The sequence below is a fragment of the Lissotriton vulgaris genome, chromosome 2_1, assembly GCF_964263255.1.
Source record: "Lissotriton vulgaris chromosome 2_1, aLisVul1.2, whole genome shotgun sequence".
NCBI classification, from domain to species: Eukaryota; Metazoa; Chordata; class Amphibia; order Caudata; family Salamandridae; genus Lissotriton; species Lissotriton vulgaris.
In genome coordinates, this window is record NC_141687.1 from 1,980,390,748 (window position 1) to 1,980,412,206 (window position 21,459).

Sequence of the window (21,459 nt, forward strand, 5' to 3'; positions counted from 1 at the left end):
ATGTGGTGCGATGATGGAGCCTGCTTTGTTGAAGATGTGGTGGGGACATGGGTCGGGTGGCGAGCCAGAGTGGATGGAATTCATTAGGTGGATGGTGTCTTCAGTGGTGATTGGATTCCAGGCGCTGAGGTTGTTAGAGGGCGGTTTAGGCTCTGAGGGGGTGGAGAGGAAAACAGTTTGTTTGAAGTGTTTTCGAAGCTGTTATGTATGTCGGCGATTTTGTTGTAGAAGAAGGAGGATAGCGAATCGCAGAGGTCTTGGTAGGGAGTGATGTCGTTTGAGGCTGCGGTGGGGTTGGTGAATTCTTTGACGATATTGAATAGTTCCTTGCTGTTATGGGCGTTGTTGTCGATTCTTGAATGCTGATTTCTTGGTGGATCTAATCAGCTGGTGGTGTTTACGGGTGGCTGCTTTGAAAGTGGTCATGTTGTCGGTGGTTGGGTTTTTTCTCCATGTTTTCTCGAGAGTGCGGCATAGCTTTTTGGATTTCTTAAGGTCATCGTTGAACCAGGGGGCCTTTTTGCTGTCTTGTTTGGTGTGATGGTTTTTCAAGGGTGCTAATTCGTCAGCGCTGTGGGTGATCCATTGTTTGAATTTGATGGCAGCTTGGTTTGGGTCTGATGAGAGGGCGGGTGGGTTTTGGTTGAGTGATGTGAGGAGTTGGTCGGTGGTGATTTTGTTCCATTTTCTTCGGGGGATAGGTTGAAGGGGGTTGTGGGTCGAGGTGGTTTTGTAACTGAAGTGAACACAACTGTGGTCCGTCCAATGGAGAGCTGTGGTACGCTCGAAGGAAATGTGTTTGCTGGAGGTGAAGATTGGGTCGAGCGTATGTCCGGCTATATGTGTCGGAGTGTCAACAAGTTGTTTGAGCCCGAGATTGGCCAGGTTGTCAAGAAGGGTGGTGGTGTTGCCGTCGTGTTCCTTTTCCAGGTGGAAGTTGAGGTCTCCTAGTAGAATGTAGTTCTCGGAGGGGAGGGCATGTGGACTGATGAAGTCAGTGATGTCTTCGCTGAATTGTTTACCGGTTCCTGGAGGCCTGTAGATAAGGGTGCCTCTGAGTGTGGTCCTAGGGTCGGTGTGGATCTGGAAGTGAAGGTGTTCGGTGGTTGTAAGGTTAACGTCGGAGCTGGTCGTGATTTTGATGGTGTTCTTATGGACGATGGCGATGCCTCCTCCTGTTTGGACGGTGCGGTCTTTTCGGATGATCTTGTAAGCGTCCGGGATGGCTATGGCGATGTTGGGTGTTGATGATGCGTTCATCCATGTTTCAGTAAGGAAGGCGACATCCGGTGATGTAGTGTCGAGTAGATCCCAGAGTTCGGTGGCGTGTCTGTGGACCGAGCGGGTGTTCAGCAGGATGCACTTCAGGTGGTTAGGGTCGGAGCTGTGTTTGGGGTTAGTGGAAGTGGTATGGGTCTTGATGCTGGTAAATTTGCAGGAGTGGCAGGCGAAAGGACCGTGGGTACATCCTGGGGCAGCTTCGTAGCATTGCGGTGTGCGTCCGGGATTAAGGGCTAGGAGGGTGGCGGCGTTGTACGTTATGCTGGAGGAGTGTGGTTTGCGGAGGCCAAGGGGTTTGGCGCTGGGCGCGGTCCAGGCGCGGACGGGCGTAGACGGGCTTACCTTTGGCGCGACCGCTGCGCGTGAATGCTGCGCGCAAATGCATCTGTCATATATGGATATGAGAAGGGGGAGGGGCGAGGGAGGGTCAGCTGGGAGGCGGGAAGCGGGGCGGAGATCCGGGTAGGGCGGCACAAACAACAACAACAGATCCAACAAAATGGCAGCGAGCCAAAATCGCCACAGGGTTGGGGCACAGGCAGCGGCACAATCAGGGAAAAGCAATCAGCACAAGCCACGCAACAAAATGTAATGCACGATCAGCAGCTAGGCGAGCAGGCAGGCAGCGGTGTTGTTGCAAAGCGCTACGATACCACTTAGATGCGGGGAGCTGCGTGAGGAGCGGCCGTTTCAGCTGGAAGCAGGGCGGTCACAGCGAGTCACACGGGGATCGGGGTAGATGGTATCAGTGGGAGGGTCAGCTGGGAGGCGGGAAGCGGGGCGGAGATCCGGGTAGGGCGGCACAAACAACAACAGATCCAACAAAATGGCAGCGAGCCAAAATCCCCACAAGGTTGGGGCACAGGCAGCGGCACAATCAGGGAAAATCAATCAGCACAGCCACGCAACAAAATCTAATGCACGATACGCAGCTAGGCGAGCAGGCAGGCAGCGGTGTTGTTGCAAAGCGCTACGATACCACTTAGATGCGGGGAGCTGCGTGAGGAGCGGCCGTTTCTGCTGATATGAGTAGCGCTATACAACAAATGACATGTATATGAGAGAGGGACTACAGAGCGAAGAGGAGCACTGGTAGAGGGTGTCAATGAGGGAATCCGAGGAGGAGCTCATTTGGGGAGGGGCTACGGAGAGATGAGGGGCACTGTTGGAGGGTGGCAGTGGGGAATCCGAAGAGTTCATGAGGGGGAGCTACGGAGGGATGAGGGTGGTAATGAAGGAATCTGAGGAGAAGGTCATTGAGGAGGGGCTACTGAGTGGTGAGGGGCACTGTTGGAGGGTGGCAGTGAGGGAGTCTGAGGAGGGGGGAGCCACAGAGAGATGAAGGGCACCGGTGGAGGGTAGTATTGAGGGAATCTGAGAAGGAGGACAATAGGGGGAGGGGCTATGGAGGGATAAGGGGTATTACTGGAGGGTTGCAAAGAGGGAATCCGAGGAGGAGGTCATGTGGTGGAGGGGAGGAGCTACAGAGAGCATTCTCAGGGAGGAACACACCCCGACTGACCCGGGGCCCTCTTTGAATTTCACGCGATCGAGCTGACGCGTCTTTGAAAGCCCCCTTAACTGGGCAGCTTCACCGGCCTTCTCCTACTCGCATTTACGAGTACGCCAGGGTTATTGCTCCCTAGGCAATAGAGGCTAACAATTATTAGGCTTCATCCAATTGTCCTGATGATGATCCCCATGATTACTTAGCGGGATAGAAACGCCGTTGACCTTTATGTGCACCCTATACAGAACGTATATTATGTACTATGTATGTGTAAAGGTGCTTCTTGGATTTTCTGTCTTACTGTAATTCACAGAAACCCTCAGTTTTTTGCCTAATAGCCCTGCTTTGTTCCTTTCTTCTGTAAACGGTAATTGCCTGTGTGTGCTTGGGTGCAGGCTTGTGCCCCACTACGGTGAATTGTTGAAGGAATTCTTTGTTCTAATTTTATTGATCAAGTAAAGATTGCGACCTCTGTCCGGCTGGACATGTCAAAACCAATATAGATCAATCTTGTCTATATTTATTTCTCTGTTCATAATTTGTGCATGGGACCATTGTTGTTTGAAAACATTATGTTCCCCGAGGTCCTGTGCTGACTCATTGGGGCTCCCTTGTTGTTTATAAACAGAGAGATGAGGGGTACCGGTGGAGGGTAGTATAGAGGGATTCCGAGGAGGAGGACAATAGGTGGAGGGGTTATGGAGCGATAAGGGGCATTGTTGGAGGGTGGCAAAGGGGATCCGAGGGAGAGGTCCATAGGGGGAGGGGCTACGAAGAAATGAGGGGAACTGGTGGAGGGTGGCAGTGAGGGAATCCGAGGAGGAGGTCAATAGGGGGAGGGGCTACGTAGAGATGAGGGCGTTGTTGGAGGGTGGCAAAGAGGGGATCCGGGGAGGAGGTCATGGGGTGGGGGGAGCTACGGAGAGATGAGGGGCACTAGTGGAGGGTGGCAGTGAGGTAATACGAGGAGGAGGTCATGGGGTGGAGGGCTATGAAGATATGAGAGACACTGGAGGAGGGTGGTAGTGAAGGAGTCTGAGGAGGAGGTCATGAAGGGGTGAGGCTACGGAGAGATGAAGGGCACTGTGGGTGGGTGGTAGTAAAGGTATCTACGGAGAAAGATGTCATTGGTGGGGTGCCAAAAAGACTTTTGCACCAGCACTAAAGCGGCCTTGTCATGGCCTTTCAGTTTTTTGTTATTTATTTAACAGTCGGGTCATTAGGGCAACGGTGGAACATTCTTTAAAGTACATGCTAATTACATTTAATGCTATTTTCAATGTTTCAAGTTTGAAGGTGATTTTACGAATGTTTTTTCCGGAAACAATGAGAGTGGAACTGGATAGTGGCTGGGCTGGGACCCAAGGTCAGCTATAAGATGAGGTGCACTGGAGAGGGATGGTAGAAAATTGGATAATCAAGCCTGTAAGGATGTGCGCTGCAGAGTCAGGTGGAGGTAGTAATGAAGAGGGATTCTCCCTGAAGGGTCGCACAGAGGGAGCCCCAGTAGTGTCACTTGCCTGATACTCCCACCTCAGAAACCTCCTCTTCCCATCAAAGGGACATTACATGGAAAAAAAACCTTTTTTAGAGTGATAATATTTGTTAAGAGATTTGGAAAAGAGTGCATTTTACTGGGCCTTGTATGACTAAGAAGAGATAAAGGAGGGCCCGGAAGCAGGTCTGGCTAGACATATAAGAGACAAATCTGGCCCGCAGTGGCCCACCCAAATGTACCCTTGGCCCACCCTAATAATAATTCCTGGAGCCGGGCCTGGCCTTGAGGCGTGAGCATCTGCGCTATGACAGAGGCCGAGATATCCGCCCAAGGGCCCAATTCCACTTGGCTCTGATCAATCTGGTCTCTGGGCAAATGCCACTTTGCGCAGGGGTCAAAATTGTGAAATGAACGGGACTTCATTGCACCTTCTGGGTAGCCGGAGCGGTAAAATCTGATCTCTGTTACATTTCGACAGGTCAAACAATGATGGAGTTCAAAGGGTGGCGGGCGGGGGGGGGGGTGGGAGGGGGGAGGGTTGATTATTAGCGAGAAAAACTCGGTTTATTGCACCCTATACATTTTGAACCCCAGGGTGTCAGATTTTATGCCATGGTAAATTCTGACTGCTCCTAGTCAGACCCGGAGTTGTCTGGTCACTCGCATGTTTCTGACAACACCCAGCTTTGAACCTTGACAACGCCCTCACCGGTGGGCTGTAGGGAGAGGACGGTGATCTGAGTGCTTTTCAGTGACATCACCGACAAAAGTTAGGCCTTGGTGAAACTTTGTTGGCCCAGTCAGAAGTTCTGCACTGTTGAAAAACTCCACTTTGTGTGAATCCTATACATGGTTATTATTAACAGCTCTTTTTGTTGATGGTAAAATAAGATGATAGAGCACTGTTTGTAAAGGAAACAAGATGTGTTTGTTTTAACTACTAGCATTTCAATTGTTAATTAGTCGCTATTTTGGATCACATTTTTTAAAAAACATTTTTGCTTGCAGTTTAAAACCAGACCCTTTCATTTGAAGCGTCTTAGTAGGTCAGATTTTAAGTGCAAAAAATGTTAAGTGCTTTGGTTCAAGGTGAAGTGGGCTCTTTGCTCTAAGAAGTACCCGGATGACGTCACATCCGTGCACAATACATACCATGGGTTTGCGCTCCTCTGCCGCGTATTTTAAAAAGTATGTCATTGATAATGACCAGAGGTGTACTGTGCAGTAAAGCACGACCAAAGCCACGTCCTATGGATTTTTATGTGTCATAAAGCACTACAGGGTGATTTGCTTTATACGTACCCTGCACTTCACAGGGACAATGTGTGTCTTCTCACCTTGTAACTTCCATTGGGAACCTTCCAGAGAGGCAGATGTTGCAGAGCAAGGGATGGGGCTTTCTCTGGGTAGGTGTGGCTCACTTGGGACATTACAGAATGTTCACGTCGGTCACACAACAATGTTTGGAAGGGTTATCTTTTGTGTGCACGCTAGTGTGCACCGTGTTGTTTCCATTTAGGTTCGGAATGTCTTGCTTAGTGCACTCCAGGAAGGTGTGGGGGGAACGTCTGGTGACGGAAGTAGACTGGGCTGCAGTGGTATCTGAAACAGACCCTCACCACTCGCCTTTTGTGCGGGAGAAGGTTGTCCTGTGGGGCATTTCTCCCGCTTCAGCAGTCGGTGGCATCTTTGATTTCGTACATGCACAATTCTAGTCTGATACGAGTCTAACTTGGTTATTGGTAGTGACCAGTGCGGTGAGCTCTTGTACGTAGGTGACCTGATGGGTTTTTCATTGCTGCTCTGTGCAGTATGTGGAACTGTATGTTTTAGTTTGACTGTAACCAACTTGTCAATAACATAAAATGACCTGATCTGTAAGGGACTAAATCAGGCATGGTTTATGTGCCAGGCCCAGCTGCCTCGTGCCCAGCCTTCGCTCAGATTGCAGGGAAAATGACCTACTCCGGTCTCCGTCCCTCACTGCTACCCTTACATCTGCTGACCTAGTACTTTTTTGTGTTTATGTGGGTATGCACACACAGATGACTATTTCTGAATCCGCTTCACTGAAAATGCAACCCACTGTGGCAAAAGGAGGCAGAGGTTAAAAGGGGACAGGGTTGAATAACTACATAAAGTCGCTATATGGCATAGTGCCCATCACAGACTGGACGGTGGGAAAGCCATAGGTTCAGTTCTGCTCATGTGTGCACTGCAGCTAATCCCATCTCAGCTCTTCAAACCCAAGTTGGCCCTGCGCCAACTCAGCTGGCAGCTAGCCAGCTGCACCACTGTCCTGGCCAAGCTTTTTTTGTGTCGGTGGAGTGACTGGCTGTTCTCTTGCACAGTCAGCCTTTTGTTAATACCGAGTCGCAGGTGGAGTATATATATGTTGAGGTGCGCGAGTGAACCGCTCACTGCATCAGTGAGTCAATGAGTGAGTGCATGAGAGCATTTATATCGCCTCAAATGCAGACTTCAAAGTACCTAGTCATCCGTATTCTTGGAGCTGACTAGATTCTAAATATCTGGGACCACACTGTTTAAAAAACAAAGTGCTCTTAGCTTTTGACATGGCCTTAAAAGTTCTGCTTGCACCTCAAGACTTTATTTCCTGGCAGTTGCTAGTTTAAATTGTGATCTTAAGCCAGCATAGTGTCTTCTAAGTATATTGACGTATTTAGGAATTGGTGCCACATGTGACTGTTAAAACCTGATGTACAACTGTGTCTCGGGGTGCTGTTTCAAGAGAGGCCTCACTGTAGAGGCAGACGATGATGGGTTGAGTCCAAGTGACCATACAGTCATAGCACGCCACCATTTTTTTTCAAAATCTTGCACATGCTGAAACATTTCTGTGATTGCCAGGCTCAAGAAAGGGTTTCTCCAGGCCTTGTGTTAAAAGCCTGGGATACTGCCCTCATGCAGTGGAGTAATTTGGGTTCATATATTTAGGGCCACTGCCTTTGAAGACTTAGGGTGGGGGTGAGTACATTTGGATCTTGGTTGGTTTCATGTCTGTGGTTGGGGGACTTGCCTTATCTAGCAAATAATTCTATTTACCACGATTTGCAATGTATTTGCTACTTGTGGTATGGCATCGTCGAAATACTTCCTCTTATTTTTTTCACGCAATCATTAACAAAGCTCCACGGAATCTTCTTCTGGGGTCAAATAAGAAATTTTATGACCTCAAACTGTGTTGTATGGAGTAATTCCACAAGAGAGAGTCTAATTCTGTTCAAAATCTATATAAGTGGCTACAGGAAGCTTTTGACATCCTGATACCACTCAAAACCACAAAACAGAACAAAAGAAAAAAAGCGCCTTGGAGAAACATAGAAATAAGACATAAAACAACAAATTAGAAAGCTGCAACATACCTGGCTCAAAACAAATACTCATCCTGTTACTCAAGATTTCAAAGACAAACTGGCAAATCATTACACGGACAAAGCAGACACATTGGAATCGTAGTTAAACCAGAAACAAAGCACCAGCACTAACCCTTGTACAAAACAACAATCCAAGAATGCTCTAATCACGCCTCTCCGTTCCTTCCAACACTTCTCACACGATGAATTTATGGACCTGGTCAAAGCAAGCAGGCCTGCCGGCAGCCCTTCCGACCCCTGTCCGGCACATACTTTCAACACAATTATTTTAACAACCTCTGCTGCCACTCAAGTAAGAAGAGTCATCAACGATTCCTTAACTACTGGAATATTTCCAGAAGAACTCAAAAAGTCATACATACACCCTTTACTGAAGAAAACAAACTTGGACCCACTGAACCCTGACAACTACAGACCCATTACAAATGGACTGGTCCTGGGCAAACTGACAGACAGAGCAGCGTTAACCAGATGTCACAATTCATTGAAGAGAATGACATACTTTCAGACTTCCAAACAGGATTCCGACCGGGAAGAGGCATTGAATCTGCCCTCCTTGCCATCTGGGATGACCCAAAGAATACAGTTGACCGCAACGGGCTGGCTGCGCTACTCCTCTTGGACCTCTCAGCTGCCTTTGACATGGTTGACCATGACACTCTGAAACAAAGACTTTGAAGCCGGCATAGATGAACTGCTTTAGACTGGATAGCGTCCTACCTTCGAAACAGAACTAATGTCAACCATACCCCACCTTTCTCATCCAAACCATACTCCACAAAAGCAGGGGTCCCTCAAGGTTCTATCATCTCACCCATGCTTTTCAACATCTAGATGAAGTCATTACCAGTACTGATCAATAAATTTCACCTCACGTGCTATAACTATGCAGATGACACGCAAATACTCCTTCAACTGGAATGCTACAAAGACATTGGAAAATCACCAATTTTCAGCTGTCTCAGAGCTGTGGATCAGTGGATGACCTGGAGCCATCTCAAATTGAATGCTTCTAAAACTGGAATATTCACGTGTGGCAATTGGAAAAATTACAACCTGCTTGCCGCATGGCCTGATGAACTGGGATCACTGCCTTAAGTATTGAAGGAAGTAAGAAACCTTGGAATGACCATGGACTCTAAGCTGTTGATGAATGCCCATGTGGATAAACTAGCAAGATCAAGCTTTGCTACTATAAAAACGCTGCGACAAATTTTCCCTCATTTGGGATTTCCACACAAGGTCCAAGCTACCATCTCCCTTGTTCTGTCCAAACTTGATTACACCAATAGCCTCTACCATGGATCACCTTTAACGACCATGAAAAGACTACAACGAATTCAGAACTCGGCTGCCAGACTACTCTTGCATATCAAACCGCGAGACCACATCTCCCCTGCCTTGAAATCCCTGCATTGGTTACCGGTTGCCAGAAGAACAACGTTCAAGCTGCTTTGTATCCCACACAAAGCAATACATGGAATGGGACTGCTCTTCATCAGGAATAAAATCACCAAACACATTCAACAAAGGAACCTCCACTCTAAAGGAGCATCTTGCCTCAAAATCCCACCATACAAGAAAAAAACATGGGTGGCAAATCCTTCTCTGTTAAAGCAGCCAAACTATGGAACTCTTTACCCCCCAACATAAGGTCCACCGACAACCACCTTATCTTCAGAAAACGACTCCAGATGTGGCTCTTCCCCACATAAGCACCATACGCAAACAGAAATTTACAGCATAACCCTCTGTATACAAGCATTTTTTTCACTATAGATAGGTACCTATATTTGTGTATTACTTTGTATAAACATGTAAAATGATTGTCGTTGAGAGAAAAAATAATAATACTAAATAAATAAAAATCATCTTTGGTCTACATGTGCATACTTCCATTGTGCATCCATGTACCTTCCATGTACTTGGATCTGTGTGTCTTACTTTTCTCCTGAAAAAGCATATCCAATGCATTACCCTATTTCTCATCCTGTGCCTCTATCAATATCTTTAATCTACATATACTTACCTCCTTTATGTATCTATATACTTTCAATGTAATTATGGATCTACATATTTATCACTTTCTTCTAATTTAGCATTTCCAATGCACTACCCTATTTCCCAGCCTATACTTCGCTCAATATATCTTCTAGCCCAACCTTCTGACTCATCTCAAACTTCTTCTACTACTCCTTTCAATGCACTACCCTATCTCTCATCCTATACATCTATCAATATATCCTCTACATCCACTCTCATTTATTCCAAACCCCATACCACTACTATGATTGCCAAAATAACCCTTTCTAGACTCTCTCCTACTCTACCCCTCCTTGTATCATCTGACACCTCTTTTACTATACCGATCTCCTAAAGCAGGGGTACTCCTAGTACGGCCCGCGGGCTGTTGGCGGCCCGCGGACCTTGCACACATCATATCAGTGTTTTAAATGTATTTATTTTTTTAAAGAGTGTCTGCAAACTAAGTTACAGCAGTGCAATTCGCAGACTCTGGTGCTCTGTGGGGGCCCGCCGGGCGATTCCTGCCATAGTTCGAGTGGAGCTGCAGGGGCGCTTAGAGGTGAACGACACAGCCTCATTAACATGCTAATGGTCTTTTAAAGACCTGTTAATGCGCTCGGTGCGGCTGTGTGTGTGTGTGCTCCGAAGCTGTCTCAGCCCGGGCTGACACAGAGGCAGGGTATGATGACAGAGGGAGAGGTAAAGAAAGGGAGACAAAGGGAAGGGAAGGGAAAGGGAGACCGGGTGAGGGAGTAAGAGAGGGAAGGAGGGAAAGGGAGAGAGAAAGGGAAAGGGAGGGGGAGGGAGGGAAAGGGAGTGACAGTGAGGGAGGGAAAGGGAGACCGGGTGAGGGAGTGAGAGGGGGAAAGGGTAGGAGGGAAAGGGAGGGAGGGAGGAAGGGAAACGGAGGGGGAGGGAGGGAAAGGGAGTGACAGTGAGGGAGGGAGTGAGGGAGGGAAAGGGAGACCGGTGAGGGAGGGAAAGGGAGACCGGGTGAGGGAGTGAGAGAGGGATAGGGAGACAGAGTGAGGGAGGGAAAGGGAGACAGAGTGAGGGAGGGAAAGGGAGTGACAGAGTGATGGAGTAAGGGAGGGAAAGGGAGACAGAGCGAGGGAGGCAAAGGGAGACAGACAGAGTGAGGGAGTGAGAGAGGGAGACGGATGCAGGGAAAGGGGGGAGGGTAAGGGATGGAGGGAAAGGGAGGGAGAGAAAGGGAGTGACGGAGTGAGGGAGGGAAAGGGAGACAGAGGGAGGGAGACAGAGGGAGGAGAACAGAGAGAGGGGGACAGAGTAAGGGAGAGGGAGGGAGGGAGACAGAGAAAGAGAGAGATGTGAGTATGCCGGGTCTGGTGGCTCAGTGGACAAACGTGTCCGCTGCAGGGACCAGTGATCAACCTCAGGGTCAGTTTTTTGTTGTTGTTCTTGCCCCGCCCCCTCCTCCACTGACCCCGCCCCCACTGGTGCGGCCCTCGGACACAAACCACAGTGTAAATTTGGCCCCAGAGAGAATGTTTGTGAGTACCCATGTCCTAAAGCATACCTTTCTAAACTCTTTCCTCTGAGTCCTCCCCTCCAAAACTCCTTTTTACTCATCCAAAAGCCTCCTCCCATTGCTAAGACCTAAAAAAAAAAAAATCTTTCACTCTTTTATCCCTCCACTATCCTTTTCAATCGAAATTAACAGACTAACATGTTCACTTCTCAAATTCCATATTAAACTATACTAATATACTACCCAAATAACTGAATAAACATATCCACTACTCAAATTACTTCATTTTTTTTTTACTATACTCATTTTCAACAGTAATCCTTTATGGGTTCCGGAGTGGCGTGATACTGGCCAGAAAAGCGATTCAACACCCATTAGGGGTAACAAGTGCTATTTGAATGCAAATCTTTCTTCCCCTTTTATCCCTCTGCTATCCTTCTCACTCCCAGTAACTGACTAATATCCACCACTGAAATTACTTCATATTTCACCATATTAATTCCCCACTAATCTTTTCTAGGCTTCCTGAATAGCGTGCGTCAACAAGCGCTATATAAATGCAAACCTTTGTCGTCCTCTATCTTTCTGCTATCATTCCAAATCCAAATAACTGACTAACCTATCCACCACTTAAAATTTACTTGCATGTTTCACTATACTAATTCAACACTAATCCTCTATGGGTCCCGGAGTAGCGGGCTACTCGCCGAAAAAGCGTTTTGACGCCTCGTCAGGGCTAGTAAGCGCTATATGAATGCAATTACAATACAATCCGCGTGCGTGAAGCGTCTTCCCCAGTACCCTACACCATACCCCGACCCAGAGCCAGGTGAATTCCTGACTGTGAAAACAGGCCGGGCTTCCATCTCCTTCCTCTCCCCGGAACGAGAAAAGTGACTTCAGACCGGAGAGCGCGCGCGCTCCGGGGAGACCACTGGATAATCCAATGTGCTAAAAATGGCGCTAAGCCTCTGCCTCGGGGGGACCACCAGATGATGCACTCAATAACCTGACAATTAGGCAGCAAAACTGCTGGGGCCCACAGCCCGTAAACAGTGGCCCCCAGGGAGGTCGCTGTTGAACGGCAGGGACCCCAGTGGAACGGGCTCTGGAGCCGGTGCAGCTTTCATCGAGATCTCGCTGGTGCCTGCGCACCAGAACTGCCTCCAAACTCGGCATTTGTTCAGATTCTTCTGAAATTGCTACTGCATAAACCCCTGTTGACATATATTTGGAAAATGACGTGCCTGTCTGCATTATCGCAACCCACCTTAGTCAAGCATGTCTGGTGTATCATTTTCAAGGTAACAACAAAAAAAAGATTTGCAACAATCACCGTCCGTGTAAAGGCTTTAACTTGCGCCCTAAACAATAAATGCTAAACAGGCAAACGAAAAAGCATGTAGCCAAGATCTTTTTTTTCTTTTCCTGAACCCAAGAGTCATGCCCTCTGGTGTTTGCTTACCAGTCAGAATGTTCAGAAATCTGAACAGACCATTGAGAATACCAGGCAGTTCACCCAGTGGGGCGTGGTTGGTGCAGAAGAAATTATGTGTCTGAACACTTTGTTATGTGGAAAGACCACAAAGATGTTATACCTGCCTGGCTAAGTTCTAACCATTTTTGCCAATTAAATTTGGCATCCCGCCGCCACCCTACTGCTCTATCCACGCTTGTTCCTCATGTCTCGTGCAAAAAGAACTTAATTCTCCCAGGAGCTGCCAATCAATTACAGAGACACTGACAACGCTGGTTTTGTACAGTGGGCCCTGCAGACTCCATTTTATGTGTTGTGTTAGGTTATCGTTTTTTTAAGCAAAAACAAGACCGTGATGGAAGGAAAGTTGGTTGAAATAGGTCTGGGGTTACTTCTGTTCCCATTTTCAGGGGACCTACCCTGGCAGTTCGGCCTGGACTCTTCGTATAGGAGCAGGGCCAATGCTCATTTACATAAGGTGGGTCTCTGTCTAGATTGGCACAGTGGGTTAAAAACGATAGTCTGTAATGCAGCCTGTGCGATTAATTCAAGCATTCCTTCCAACTGCTTGTTGTTTTTCTGTTGGTTAAGGACCATTGTAGGGTGTTTTGTATATTGATGGGTGTGCCATAGGAGTTTGCTACCTTTATTTGAGCTAGGTAGTCAGTTGTCTGTTTTTTCGAACAGTGCAGCTAGTTTTATTGGCTGCACCATTAGCCAGGTAGATTGCAATGTGATGTTGTATGCACGAAGGTGTGCTATGTTTAAGCTGAATTTACATGAATGAATCTAAGCTGTATGCTGGTGTGATGCAGGGGTGCTGTTGAGATGGCAGTGCTGTACAAGCTGTATGGCTTTGGTTCTGTGTTGTACACATGAAAGTGCCTGGGGGTCAGTGTATCCCTATGTGTGTGAGAAAAGTAAAGTGTAGAGAGTGGTGTTAGGTGGAAGGTGCTGCTTACTGGATGGGGTTCTTGCTGATCATGCCATATTGTCAGTGTGTTAAGTGGCATTTATGACTTCCTGCATACAGCCTAACTTGAGACAGCAGTAGAGCGTGGTTTGTGGAGTATTGGCATTATCTCAAGGTGGGTTTTAAATAGAATATTCAGACCCATTTGATTAAAACATCATTAGTATATACCTCTGGCGACAAGCCAAAGCACTTCTTCAGGTGCTGGAGGAGGTTAAAGAAAACTTTGGAAATGATCCATATTCCTCTGTGGCTGCCTCGATGTTTTAAGTTGGAATTCATGTTTAATTGACCTTTAGCAGAATGGTTCTTGTTGGGTCGTGAGAAGCAGTGACGTTGCAAATAAAGTCTTAAGACTACTAAGTTATCTGAAGTTTTTTTCAGCATTTCAGTGGTTTTTAGAAACCACCCCCAGAGATGTCACAAAGTTTAGTGCATTTCATTTCAGCTAACACCCTACCTCCAGGTGGCACTATCAACTCCTGACTCAGGTGCGTTTCCTTCTCACTGACGCCACCTTGCCTGCCTAGATCTGCGTCTGAGGGTTAATCTCTGAACACATACATGTGCACGTTGATATGTGGATACCTCTATTACTTCTTGCCTGAGGCACTGTGCCCAACTGTGGTACACTCGCACAGTGCTACTTTTATTTGATACAACCAGGCCAGAAATTAAGTTCGCATTGATGAGTGTGATGTTTTATCAACTTATGGCAGGAGAAGGCCAGAAGTAGTTCACCTTATCCTGCAAGAAAAAAATCGAACTGGTGCGTAAACAGTGTAAAGTCTGCCCCTGGCCAAGTACACCCTCCTCCTCTTTTATGATATAATTAGGTAAAATATCTTCTGAAGTTTTTTAAAGTGCAGACTGAGGTCTGGTACCTTTAGCCTTACATGGTTGTTTAAATCGCATAATTGTAGCCGCCCTTACTGTTGCATCCTCTGTATGTTTTGTTGTTATTCAATTGAAGACAGTTCAAATCCCAGTCTGAAAGCTCTGTCTCCTTGCTTCTGGTTTAGTCCAATACACTTTACTCTGATGCTGGAAGAGAGCAGGGTGGCAGAAGGTTAGCCCTTCCTCATTTCATTACTGTGCATTAGAGGGAGAGCTTGTCATCAACACAAGGTTCACGCCTTTGCTGCATGGTAGGGCCAAGCGGTGCAAAGATTGTTTAATGTTGACTTTACCCTACCTTGAGTGTGATATTTACGTTTTGTTCCATTTGGCACTTCTTGGGCGATACTATTGTAGTTGCAGTGGTGAGACCCAGGGTGTGTTAAGTACCCTCACTCTACATTTTGCCTCTACACTTACTCACCGCATCGCCTACACATGTAAACAAGACGCAACATCCTCCTGAATGCAGATGAACGCTGCCTCGGGTTGGCAGATTTACTACAGGTTGGCAATTAATTGGCCATCTTAATATGTTGTTTTTCCTTAAACCATATGTTTTTCATATACCATGAAGGCGGAACACGCAAACAAGCAAACTGAGAAAATCTATTTTCCTTGTTTGTGTAAACTAATACTACCGAGCAGTAATTGTAGTAACGGTGCTAATATTGTTTGCCAAACACGTGTTTCTTGATCACTTTCTCTTAGACTGACTTGAAAACCTTTTTGAGGATGTTGAGTTACACGTGGAGATGAAAGTAATTGTATTATCAACGCTCTAGTAAACGGGCTATCTTGATCCATCCAAACACAGCCTGTGTAAGAAGCAATATGCTGGCCTTGATGGAAAAGGAAATGAGCCATTGCACTCTCTTTTCCATCCCATTTTTCCAACCTCCTGTCTAGAATTTTCTTGGATGGTGCGGTGTTTGAAACTGAACACCATTGTTGGTTAGAACTCCTTTAACTTGTGTCTTTTCCCTATAAATACAACAAACCGGGTTAGAACGTGTGGCCCCTACGGGCTCACAACCATATTACACAAAGGTCCCCGGGAGCGCAATGGGTGTTTGCGCCATTTTGCGTGCCCCGGGCACTTTGGTATTATTAAAGGGGCGTCTGTAAATCAGATCGCGCTGGTGCACATATAGCGCCAGCACTATTATCAGAGATCGTTCCCTGATTTGCATGGTGGTGTGGCACCATGCAAATGAGGGACTCTTTTTGCCTCTGGCCCTGCACCATATTATAGACGTGAACGCAAAGGGAGAAAAGCTGTGAAGAGGCTCGCTGTCTGTGCCTCCTGATGGCAGACCTACGGAGGGTGGTAAAAGGGGTCCTATAGACCCCCTAGATATGCCTTTGCAGGTGGGTGCTGTCACTCACTGCACCCACATGCAAGGGGATCTCTCAATCTTCTTAAAAGGGCAGGCAAATTGCTGCCTGCACAGTGAAGCACGGAGCGACTGCTTCAAAGCCGCTCTGTATTTCACTCGCATGCCCTGCCCCCCTCCCCGCCCCCCCCTCCGGCAGCGCATTTATTTTAATATGGCATATGGCGCACTCTACTTGTTTGTGCCTAGCGCAAAGAAGGAAAATGCGCTGCATGTGTAATACGGCCCTGATAGGTAGAAATACATTCTGTTTGTTTTCAACAAGGGCGAAGATCTTCGATTGGGTGATGGATTCATCCTGAGATTGGCTGGCAAAATTCTTGCCAGATTTATTGGTTGGGGAGAACAGTAACTGAGATGGGGTCTTTATACACAGTGAACAGCTTCATTGCCTTTTCCAAGAGCCATTGCTCGAGGCTGAGGCAGCTGGAAGATTCTGGTGGCCTCTATGTATAGGATGAGGGGAGCAGCTATCTGGCACAATTCATGACCAAAGGCCACAGGCCTATGCCCTCCTTCGCTTCCTACCCTTAATGCCGCTGCTCCCTGGCATTGTGGTTCTCGTTTCATGCCTGCCCCACTCCTAGGAGTGATGTTTCAGTGCCCATTGCAAAGGTCTTCAAACTGGTGGGCGCACCCCCCTGTGGGTCCATCGCATTGTTCCCCGGGAGGCACAAATGCCTGGCCTCGAAGCCCGACTTTGATTATTTGTCGCATTTCCAGGCTATCTTCATTTATCGTTTCAAGTACTTAATAAAGCATGTCAATTGTAATAGTGAAGTCTGTGGTAGCCGGATCAAAGAGGTGGCAAAAGTTAATAAAATATTGTAAAGTATTTTGTTGTTTTTTTCCACCCTTAGACAACTGCCTATAAAACTAATTACACACGTTAAGAAACAAATAAATGCAAATTAAGCTGGTGGGTACGGGACTCTTTTACGTAATGAAATTTCATTTGGTTAATGCGACCATTTCAAATGTCTCTGTGAGACCAGAGAGTCACAGAATTAAATCCTGGTTGGCACCGTTCGGAAGAGTGACTTATTTTTATTTGGGGCTAAGAAGCTCCAGCCGGTAACAGCAATCACTTGAATATGTCATTATTTTAAAATAGTATTAAACACAGTATAAGCAAGGCCACTGAAATTATGTAGCAGTGGAAGACCAAATTATGTGACAGGGTTGACTAAATTAAGCAGCAAGAAAATGCAAATTTTGCGGCACAATGCGGCACATTTTGTAATTTGTATTTTATATTTTTACACATGGTTGTACTATCTGGGCTCAGATTGTACCTGATTAGTACCAGTCGAACACCCAAATACAGCAATGAGTAATTGAAAGATAAGTAGTCACTTTGCGAAGGACTTTCCACTACAAAGGGCTTTCCATTGATAAGAACTTTCCACTGCTCAGGGACACGTTTTGGGAGCTTGATCCGTTTGAGCTACAGACAATGTTTTGGTTAAACTCTGCAAAAGATGATGGATTTTGTGGCGAATGTGGAAAACACAGTGGCTGCAGAGTCACCAAATCATAAATCCAGTTACCCTGAATAAAAGATAGGCTGCCACAAAATTATTTAGTGTTTAAGATAAAAACAAGTGCTTTCAAAGAATGCATTTTAGTAATGGGTAATCAGATTAACCTGGTGGAAAACATTTTTATAAATCCATTAAACATACACTTTCTCATTAGTGAATCAGGAGCAGATGGACCCCGATGTGTGAGGCATACACTATATAATAGTTATGACTGTTTCCCTTTACAAAAGAGGCCTGGGGTGTAATATTCCTTGCTAGCTTCATGCCTGAGGGCAGCCTTGTTTGCACAGAGGCGGGCAACACGTGGAAGATCCTTTTTTTCCCCCTGCAAGTGGGCCTCTTCAGAATGCAATTCAGCAGACAAACACTCATAATTGAAGCGAAAGTGTGGGGGTGTTGGTGAGTGAATGGAGGGATGAGTGAAAGAGTAAATGGATGAGTGGAAGGGTGAATGGATGAGTGACAGGACGGATGGCTGAGTGAATGGGTGGATGGGTAGAGTAAAAAGTGGATGGATGAGCGAAAGAATGGATGGATAACTCAAAGGATGGATGAGTGAAAGCGTGGATGTAGGGATGGATGAATGAAAGGAGGTTTGGTGGACATGTTTGGCTATGGATGGATAGGTTTGGATATTGATAGACTTAATGGTGAAAGTCTGCATGATGGATGAATGAATAAAAGAATATAAAGCTGAAAGGTGGATTTCAGTGGGTGAATTGAAGCATGACTGGATAGATGCTTAGATGGAAGAGACAAGAGAGGAGGGCTGCAATGACTTTCTTTGCTTGCTTGGTCCCATAAGAGCTTTGGTTCAAATTGGGGGGGGGGGGGTATTTACATTTTATAGCTACACCCTTGATTAGCATGATGGTCAGGCATGGTAAATAAGGGGTGAAAGAGTCCGAGGAGACAGCCTGTGACTCAGGGCCTTAGCTATTATAAGTGCAGCAGGTCCTGTTGCATTGAGGTCTAGGAGTGCGAGAGGGTCGCAATAACCCAAATATGGTGAGAAGTGTTTTTTGGTCAATTTCTGTTTTGTGTATCTGTTCTTTTAGAAGTCTCACATTTAGTGTGGATCATGACGTAAAGAAAAAATACCCCAGAAAATGACCTTTCCAGCCCAGTCCCACCGCTCCCTCAAATATTGCAGTAAAGTTTTGACGGGAGGCCCAATGTAAAAATATTTTCCTTAGGGGGTTCAGAGCAAAACGGTTTGTAGACCTCGGGCCCGTTTAATGTGTGGGGTTCAGGCTTACCTTTGTGATTCTGGCCTGGATGATCTCTTTCCTGATTTTACAGCCCCCACCGTGGGCCTCTACCACCAACTATGCAGCTATGAGTGTGTTGACTGTTCACCTTCCGAAAGGTTCTCCCCATCACACAACGGGATTGGCCACTGCTCCTGCCTGTCCTGTACCTGCTCTTTGTGTGAAGGTGGGTATTTGCAAAGCCGCCTGTGCAGTACCTGCTCTGTGTCGGAGGGTAGCTTGCACAGCTGTTGCCATATCTTACCTGTCCTGGGCCCTTTTCTGATGCATAAGAAAACTTTTTCAGTATGCCAAAGCCAACATGATTGACAGTGCCAATGATGATTTTAGAAGGACCCTGGAAGGGTGTGGAATCATGTGAATGCCTGTGAAATAATACATTATCTATAGTTTGCCATTGTGTGTATGCTTTGTTGTTTAGGCTTTGTCTTTGAGGCAGCAGTATTCAGGAGTAGGACGCGCTGAAGAGTTTGCTCGTGCTTTCTCAGCTCTAGCTTAAAATAACCTTGCTCCATCTTTTTTTGGCACCTTCACATGTTACTTAATATTTGCACTTTTGATGGTGTAATCTTGACTCTTTCTTGAACTTCAAGCATCGCGTAAGTGGTTTCATATTCACATTTTTCATTGTGCTAGGTTTTACCTAACCTCTGTCAAGTGTCTTGAACCTACTGACATGATTTGAAGTTCATGATGCTAGTGGTTTGGTCACTGATGAACAGCTTGGGCCTGATATTCAGTTTAGCAATTCTCTTTCGAGAGGTTATTCACGCCCAGGGTCTCGGAAACTCATTTCAGGTCTCTTTAGTGAGAGTGGATTTTCCTGGAACCTCTCCTCTCTGTAGTCCTCACTGCCTTCCTTTTGCCCCTCACTGCTTTCTCTGACACATTACTTTCACCTTTTCTCACAGTATATCAAAATCCCTGCATCGGATACAGGCCCCAATGATGCAGTCCGCGTCTTCACCTTCTACCTCTCGCGTGAGAATAAGGATAAGCCTCAGTCCAGCTTCGAGTGTATTCGACAGGGCATGTCCAGGTGAGTGCTCGCCGAGATTGTAAAGTAGTACATTTGTGTGTCATGTGTGCATGTGTGTCATCATGAGAGTGCTTGATTTTGCAGTCTTTTCCTTCCGGGTTATAATTTCTGGCATACTGCTAAAGGGTGAGATTCAGAAGCAGAGATGCCAAATTAGGCCACCTTATGTCACATGGATGTGGCATTCTTCATACACCTGGCATAGATACAGCCTTTTATGGCGAATATGAAGCAAGTAAGAAACTCCTACACACAGAATGTGAGCATTGACTCAGTCCATGCCACATTCTGTAACCTTCTCATAGTCTGGGAGGCTCACCTAAATGTCGTTGTTTGTGCTGTTGAGAAGGTTAGTAGACACAAATTAACCATTGCACAATAGTGCTCATTGGCTTAACCTAGGTTTGGGATGGGACTACGCCTAGTAGCCCTATCCCAATTTCAGTTTCAGCTATGGATTCAGAAGTGTAACGTTTCACAGCATCCTTGTTAGACCTGGTGTCCTTGGCGAGATTACCCCCTAACGTTTTGCCTTTGTTTTACTTGTAAGTCCCTAGTAAAGTGATACTACCTGTGCCAAGGACCTGTTAATTAAATGCTACTAGTGGGCCTGCAGCACAGATTGTGCCACCCAATTAAGAAGCACTTTAAACATGTCTCTGGTCTGCCAATGCAGCCTGTGTGTGCAGTTTTAAACTGCTATCTCAACCTGACAAAATAAACCTTGTTCCTGACCCAATCCTTCCTTTTTAGGTCAAGGACCGTAGGCTGCGCTTGCGCAGTCTGTCAGAGATTTAATGATTCTTAGTAAGGGGGCTTGAACCCGCCCCTCTTCTCCATTGGCTGGCCTCATAAATGCTGGCCAGCCATTGAAGGAGAGGGGCGTCACTCCCTTCAAGCCCCGTCTTTTCCAGATTTGGGGGCATATTTTTTGCGTTCTTTCTCACTGTGACGTCATCCGTCACTCAACAAAAAACACGCCCCCCAGTATGAAAAGGACGGGGCTTATCTCCAAAAAATGGCGAGCACTTGTTCAGGGGTTTACTCAGTCTTTCCACTTCCCTTGCCCTTCCATGTATTGGTAACCCACATGCTACTGAAACATACCATGTCGCCGCACCCACACACAGCCATATAACCCAGAGCAGGCTTCTACAGTACACAAAATCCTACCGATGACTGTCCCAAGCCGTTAACTAACCCATTATGCACATGCACCAACGACTAGCATCCTCCCATGCCCTCTCCCTCCTCACCAGGACCGTAGAACTTGCGGACCTTGGTCACGTCGAACACCTTCCTGTTAACAGCCAGTAGGATACGGCGCTCTCCCGGTGGGGCAGAAGACCCTTCCCCCTCCGACGTCGTCCTCTCCGCAGGGCATACCCCCATATTGCCGCAGCTGCTGTAGAGTAAAGTCCCGGCGTTTCATGCGGGGTAGGGCGGCGGCCTCCCCCTCAGTGCCGTCGCCTGGACCATTCCGCCGGCCGCTCCAGTGCCGCCACAATCGCCAGGTGCCAAACACCAGCAAACCGAGCAAAGCCACGTTCACCAGCACCCCACTGACCACCAGCATTGCCCCACCCGCTCCTCTTCAACAGGCGGTAGCGGCTCGCCTCCCAGCTCAGCCGCTGATGCAGCAGCAACCTCCTCCGCT

At 46.9% G+C, this 21,459-nt stretch overlaps 1 protein-coding gene across 1 annotated transcript in view; it reads left to right on the top strand.

Moving 5' to 3' along the window:
• ELL3 (elongation factor for RNA polymerase II 3) overlaps window positions 1-21,459 on the top strand; it is a 259,380-nt gene that overhangs the window by 68,421 nt on the left and 169,500 nt on the right. Inside the window, exon 3 of the mRNA XM_086958187.1 lies at window positions 19,675-19,802. Within this exon, the coding sequence (XP_086814313.1) occupies window positions 19,675-19,802 (128 nt within the window). The remainder of the gene's footprint in view (window positions 1-19,674; window positions 19,803-21,459) is intronic.